General features: G+C 36.0%; 1 protein-coding gene across 1 annotated transcript; it reads left to right on the forward strand.

The window, feature by feature from the left end:
• The first annotated feature begins 5,488 nt into the window (after nt 1-5,488).
• Nucleotides 5,489-7,386, forward strand: LOC104906835 (transcription factor MYB48). Its single transcript, XM_010695662.4, has 3 exons — nt 5,489-5,738; nt 6,450-6,579; nt 6,682-7,386. The coding sequence occupies exons 1-3, from the start codon at nt 5,591-5,593 to the stop codon at nt 7,133-7,135; spliced, it is 732 nt and encodes a 243-aa protein (XP_010693964.2). The 5' UTR covers nt 5,489-5,590; the 3' UTR covers nt 7,136-7,386.
• The last annotated feature ends 257 nt before the right edge of the window (nt 7,387-7,643 follow it).

Raw genomic sequence — 7,643 nt, forward strand, 5'->3', positions numbered from 1 at the left:
TGATACAATGTTTGTTTGCTAAAACAAGAAGAGAATTAACGTGAAAAATCATCTCTTGATTTTTTTTCTCTTTTCCTAAACAATGATCTCCAAATATATATAACTAAAGAGTTCGTAATTATAGTGTTCTTGATTTTGTTAAAATCGAATTCGGTCACATAAATTGGACGTACTAGTAGGATATAGAACGATTTTAAAACGATTTATATCATTATACAACAGTTTTTTATAATTAAAAATAAGATATATTATACTTTGTATGCAGAAAATTAAAGCCCTCTGTAAGTGACAACTTCTTATTGTGGATTTGAGGGTGGGCTCTCCTTACTTATTCTCCTTCTCCTATTTTATGTGGACTAACTCCAAAAGAGTAAACTAAATTGTTGCATATATATGTCGTTAGGTTCAGTTTAGTTATTCATCTTTTATTCTTAGTTTTTTTTTGGATGATACATATACCAGCTATATAAGAAATCCACCTATATTTAGGTTTAATTTATTAGCCAACTCATTTGCAAGCTTAACTTGTAAGAAGGGGACAAAGAGGGAAACTCATCATGTGCAATAATGGTGGAACGTGAACTCGGACCTTCAAATCACCAAGTGAAGTTTCCACTACTAGACAAAGCCTTGATTATACTGTTTCGATTATGGAACGGGTGACGCTTTGTGTTGGAAGTTGCGATTGTCGTGGAAACCCTCGAAGACAGCAACGTAAACTATTCCCGGGAGCTGCTGAGGAAACCCCCTCCGACGCTCAAGTCAGTATAATGTCCGTGAAGGATTTAAAGAGAGAGAGATATAGAATATTGGTGTTCATAATGTACCTGCAAAATAGTATCAAATGGCTACATATAGATGTACTATTCCTATGATACGGTGCATAATCCTTGTACATGTCTATGGTTGTGATGTACCTGACATGAGAAAGAATTCTCTATTTTCTATTATTAGATGACCGCCAACAGTGTTGTGGAACAACTTTATGGAACGGACATCATGCGTTGTTATAGTTGCCTCTTGAATGCGTCCTGGTATAATAATGTTCGCAGGCATGCGACTTGTGGACATGCTAACGCGTCCTCTAGTATACTTGCGGTACTACCCATACAACTAGCCCCCCAAGCATCCATGGGATTGATTAATACCATGAAGTTTTTTCGGATGCGATGAGGATGTATTCGTCAATACACATTTGGCGTGTCATCTGACCGTTCTTCAATTTATAACTTATTATATAGCCAATAAGAACCTTTGGTCTTTCATGTGACCATTTCATGACTTTGGCGCGTTATGTGCATGGCCGATAAGAGCCTTTGGTCTGTCATATGAGCATTTTATGACTTTGGCCTGTTACGTCGTTGTCGGATACCTTGGTATGTCATGTGACCATTTTTCTTTTGGTCTCAGCCGTATCTATGGTTGCTATCAATCTTTGGTTTTTATTATTACTATTTTGATTTGACATTTTAGTCATTATCGTCTGCATTTTTCTACTTGAGTAAGTACAATTTTTTGACAAATCTGGCATCATATTTTTGAATTATTATTATTTATTGAGTCCTTTGTTACTCTTTAGGCACGTGTCACCCATTTAACGGAGTGATGGAGGAGCTCTTAAACCAGCCGTCAGATCAACTTTTTACTTCCCTTCTTTTCTTCTCAATTTTCAAAAAGTTTGTTGATATCTTCCCAAAAGTAAGGGAGCTTTCTTGATCTTCTCACCTTCTTTTTGATTTGGTTTTTAAAAAAAAAAATTTGACTTTCTATAATATAAATATTGGAACGTGTACATTTTGCATGCATGCATCTTTGCATACCCTACCTCGTTTGGCCGGGATAATTTTTCGCATTTTGTTGCTTAATTCTACTAACCATTATCATCTCATCATTTTTTTGTTGGCCAATATGACACTTCAACTTTTCGTTATTAATCTTTATGCCATTTTTTCTTCTTTGTGTAGGAGCTGACCTATTTCACTTTCACATTTTGGGTATCACCAAAGATTGGGATGTGATGACTAATCATCCAGATGTTTCGGAAGAAGGTCGTGTGAATATTTTCACTTCGATGCTACGCAAGAAGGTTATGTGTGCCATCTTCGTCTAGCCAATTGTGGTGTAGATATTGATCCACTTGTTTTTTGGCATGACCATGGTCGATATGGGACTAATGGACTATATCATGCACTGATTATCCTTGAGTTATTGTTGTTAACTTGTACTAACATCCATCATTATATCCATGTCCGCCAAGATAGTTGTCGTGAGGAGAGTTGGAATCATACCCATACAACTAATGCCCTAAGCATCTATGGTGACAAGTGACACTATAGAGGTTCTTTGGATGTGATGGGAACGAATGCCATAAAAAAATTATATTTTAATCAATTTTATTGTTCTTGGACATGTCATGTGACTGCTAAGGAACTTAATTTTTGAAATTCTTTACTGTTCTTCCCCTGTCATATGGCTGCTAAAGAACTTGGTTTTTGAACCATTTATTGTTCATGGCCTATCATATGGCCACTAAAGAACTTTGTCATTTGTATCATTTATTGTTCCTGGCCTATCATATGCTCGCGAAGGAACTTGGTTTTTTGAACCATTTATTGTTCCCGGGCCTGTCATGTGGCCGCTAAGGAATTTGTTTTTGGTATATACATGTATGCATATGCTTATATGACATTTTATATTTTTCTTCCCTTGTGCAGCTTGGAGGCTCTACATTGGTGGTGATAGACATGTATCAGTATAACCAAGCTAACTCTTATCAACCTTAGCGTGTTTGGGGTTACTTAAGAGAAGAAAATGAAAAGAATAAAGTGGAGATAGAGAGGCTTGCTAAGGAGTTAGAAGATTTACGTCTTGTTTCTCAACAACTTGCGGATGAGAAAGCCAAGATATCGACCATTGAGGTGGAGTTGGCGGCAACCAAAAGATCGAGATGTTGAGTCCGCTATTCAAAAGACCAAAAGTGATGGAAAGAAATACTGTATAAACATCTTTGAATATTCTGATGAGTATGTCGTTTCCACGAGAGAGAGGTTGGATTGTAGTTGGATGGCCGCCATGATTGTGTCTGCAATGGTCACTCTGTTTTGACTAGGATGAGTTCGAATGAGCCTTTGATGATGCCAAACATTTGATCAGTGTGGATGGTGAAATTATTGTTGTTGATGAGCATGTGATTGCGAACCTGGATCCCCCCATCATTGTCTCTGTCATGGAGATGTTGAGAGATCTTTGGCCGATATAAACAGGAAGTATAATTTACGAATATTATTTTGGTCCCATCCTGTCATATCGCCGAGATGAACCTGGTTTATTTTTAAACCATACTTTGATCTTGGCCAGTCATATGACCGGGATGGACCAAGGTTCATTTTTTAAACATAATTTGGTCTTGCCCCGTCATATGGTTGGGATAGACCATAGTTTATTATAATCCATGATTTGATCCTAGCCTGCATACGGCCGAGATGGGCCTTGGTTTACTTTTGGACAATATTTTGATCATAGTCTATCATATGGCCGAGATGGATCTTAATTCATCACAAACCATGTTTTGATTTTGGGTTGTCAAATGATCGTGATGGGTCTTAGTTCATTATAAACCATGTTTTGATCTTGGCATGTACTACAATCGAGATGAATCTTGGCTCATTATGAACCATGTTTTAAGCCTTGCCTGTCATGTGGCCGAGACGAACCTTGGTTTACTTTTGAACCATATTTTGATCATAGCTTGTCATATGGCCGATATGGATCTTGGTTTATCATAAACCATGTTTTGATCCTGGCCTGATATATGGCTGAGACAGATCTTGGTTCATTATAAACCATGTTTTGATCCTGGCCCGTCATATGGCTGGTATAAATTTACCTTTTTATGGTCATGGCCTGTCATATTTGCCGAGATAGATTTTGATTCTATTATGGTCATGCATGTCATGTGGCCGATATAGTTTTTTAACCTTATGATCATCTTTTTTAACCGGACCTGTTATTTGGCTGGCATGACAATCATTCATGATCTGACCTTATTGATCGTGGTTGTAATTATATTTCGTAATTAGCATATTTGACATGAGATTTTTTCGTGAGCTTAAGTCATTTTTTCATGCATCATGGATATGAAACTATAGCAAGGAGTGAAATCGAACTTGATATAGTACCTACCTTGGAGTGAGAAATGAAAACTCTTGGATGATAACATCACAACTCTTGTTTGTTGGACGTTAGCCATTTGGTCGCTCAGACTCTTCATTACATCCTTGCTTGTCTACTTCTCCGAACTATGTCTGCTATGGGAGTGTGGCGGTATCATCATCGTGAATGTTCTATCAATTATCCTTATGGTCTGGGAGAAGTACTGATAAGATTGAGATATGTAACCCTCTAGTATATTTTTGTTTCTTGAACTTTGTACTCAAGAAGTTTCCCTCATTATCAAGAATCTACTTCTGGAACTTTGACAGATATCGTTCTAATCTGTTTTGATTTCCATGACCGTTCTCACAAATGGTACCCCTCCTTCTAGCGCCAAGCTGTATCGATTATGAAATGGGTGAGCACTTTATGTTGGAAGTTGCGACCGGAATGGAAAACTTGTCATGGTCGTCATGGAAACCCTACAAGACAACAAAATAAACTATCCCTAGAGGGGTGCCGAGGAAACCCCCTCCGACGCTCAAGTTAGTATTATGTCCGTGAATGATTTGGAAGAAGAAAGTAGAGAAAGATAGAGAAAATTGGTGTTCAAAATGTACTTGCAGAATAGTACCAAATAGCTACATATAGATGTACTATTCCTCTAACATGGAGCGTATTGCTTGTACACGTGTATGGTTGTGATGTGCCTGACATGAGGAAGATTCTTCTATTTTTTCTTATTAAATGACCGCCAACAGTGTTTTCGCACAACTTTATGGAACTGACCTCAAGCGTTGTTATGGTTGCTTCTTAAATGTGGACTGGTATGATGCTCGCGGACATGCGACTCCCAGACATGCTAATGCGTCCGCTAGCATACTTGGTACTACCCATACAAGTACTATATATCTCTTATCCATATATATAAAGGAGAAATAAACTAAAGTACTTAACAATAACAAATCGTATATAGCCATCTTTTTTATATATATTAAGCAAGGACTATATTAGACAAAAGATACAAAATCTTTAGTAAAAGGAATCAATCACTAATGTAATAGGTTATTCTTTTTCGAAATTTAAATGTGATGGTGAATATAATTATGCTCTTGTACTAAATGAATAGTCCTTAAACATAGAACTAAAATGGGGACAAAAGGAAAGTAAAAGGTATTATCTCATCCATTGATCACCAAATGGCATATTTGTAAAACAACATATATGATGAGGAGTGACTTAAAAAACGTACTTATTTTAAAGAAACTTGAAAAGGATAGATGCGAAGAAGCAATAAGGTGTGTCACACGGGTATATATATGCAAGAAGCAATAGCCTAAAGGTGTAAGAGAATTTAGGAAGCAAAATCTTACGTAAGTTATAAGAGCTAGATCAAGAAAGTTTCTTTCTTATAATTAAGTCTTGTAGTAGGGGCGTGATGGAAGCATATATGGGGATGAGTTGGGGAATGATGGGAGATGATGGGTGGAGAAAAGGGCCTTGGACTGCTGAGGAAGACAAGTTGCTCATTGAGTATGTCAATCTTCAAGGTGAAGGCAGATGGAATTCTGTTGCTAGGCTTACTGGTTAGTTCTTAATTGTTGCTTTGTTGCTATTTATATTAGTGGTCAGGATGTTTTCTAGTACAACCAACCACTCTCTTAAGTAGCAATTTTTGAGATTTTACCTACTATGTCTTAGAGAATTATCCTCTTATTTTCAAAATAAAATTTTATTTTACTTGTTTACTCATTTGAATAGTTTCAAATCAGCAAAAAATCGCATAATAAAATGAGAAATTAAGTTGGCAAACATAGGCCTGCGTGGTTACACCTAACTTTATGTATATCTATGAATGAATATATTTAGTATCCAGCACTGTAAATTAGAGTCTCCGACTTCTAGTGTTAGAAGTTCAACAATAATGTTGCTAAATATGTCAAGTGCGCAAAAACATGCAAAATTTTGCCGCCTTTTTGCAACAAACAGTAGAGATGTTTTTGATCATATATAGTTCTTTCATTTGAGAAGTAACAAAATATCTATCATAGTAAGTGTATTACACTATTACTGTCACTAATACTTCCATATGCTTCTAATATATTATATTATATCCATGTTTATTAGCATGACATACGCAACTTTTGATCTCCTTGCTTGATTGATGATTTACTTAATTAATTAACGAGTCTTCATGATTAAGCCATTATTTTTTTATTAACTAATTGACACTGTCGAGTTCCATAAACAGTGAATAAAGTTTTAAATAATATTGTGCTATCAATTGGTTGTAATAGGATTGAGAAGAAATGGTAAAAGTTGTAGATTAAGGTGGGTGAATTACTTAAGACCGGACCTTAAGAGGGGACAAATCACTCCACACGAGGAAAGTATCATCCTAGAACTCCATGCTAAGTGGGGGAACAGGTAATTTCTACCTTTATTTAGCTAAATTTTTCTTCCCATTCTTTCCACTAACAATATAAAATTATGACTCATGAACTTTCAATTAATTATAAATTGTACTAGGTGGTCCACTATTGCTCGAAGCTTGCCAGGAAGAACAGACAATGAGATCAAGAATTATTGGAGGACACATTTTAAGAAAAAAGAAAAGACTCCATCAAATAACGTCGAAAAATCAAAAACTCGTTTACTAAGAAAACAACAATTTCAACAACAATACAAAAACCAGCAACACCAACAACAAGTACTACAACAACAACAACATCATTTTACGTCGATGGACATGAAAAAGATCATGTCGCTTCTCCTCGATGAACACGAAACTAAGGTACCAACAGCTAGTCTACCTCAACCTAGACAATCTGAGATGGCGACTAACATGTATTATCCGACCAATAATACAACTGAAGAGCAAGAAATCTTATCTTTCATGTTAAGTGGTAACGTTTCAACTGAAGATCATCTTTGTTTGGGTGCTTTGTGGAACATAGACGATAATTTCCAAGGTGCCAAATAATCGGATTGTTATTTGTACCGTGCAACTAGCGAAGCTGGATTGCGCGATTTCACTTCCCTTTGTTGTCTGAACTAAATGTATACATACCATAAAACTAGCCTATTATGCTCTCGAGAACACAGTATCCGTTCTCGCATATAAACTCATGTTCTCTGCATGATTTTTTATGTAAGAGGAACATGATATCTTCAAGAATATATATGAATTTGCATGTACGGACATATCCCTAGCAATATGAATCATTAAGCAAATTTTGTGCCCATTGCATTAGTTCAGGATTTTCTTTTGATAATTAGTCAATAGAAGATAAGTTCCAGTAGTGTGTAATAATTTGAATCGGTCTTTTGTATGGTATGTGAAATTTATTTACCTTTGACGCTAGATAATTGGAGTTTGTTAGTTTCGCAAGTCCTGTTGTACATACAAATAGCAAGCCATTTGTGAAAAGCATTATGCCTTATTCCATAAATGACAGCTCTTATGATTGATTAATATTTTAATTTTGCAC

Source organism: Beta vulgaris, chromosome 3 (genome assembly GCF_026745355.1).
Source record: "Beta vulgaris subsp. vulgaris cultivar EL10 chromosome 3, EL10.2, whole genome shotgun sequence".
NCBI lineage: Eukaryota > Viridiplantae > Streptophyta > Magnoliopsida > Caryophyllales > Amaranthaceae > Beta > Beta vulgaris.

Excerpts from the sequence above, each read along its gene's own strand:
- LOC104906835 (XM_010695662.4), top strand. The coding sequence starts at position 5,591 with ATGGAAGCATATATGGGGATGAGTTGGGGAATGATGGGAGATGATGGG. Across the intron at positions 5,739-6,449 it reads TTCTGTTGCTAGGCTTACTG|GATTGAGAAGAAATGGTAAA; the intron begins GTTAGTTCTTAA and ends TGGTTGTAATAG. Across the intron at positions 6,580-6,681 it reads CATGCTAAGTGGGGGAACAG|GTGGTCCACTATTGCTCGAA; the intron begins GTAATTTCTACC and ends AAATTGTACTAG.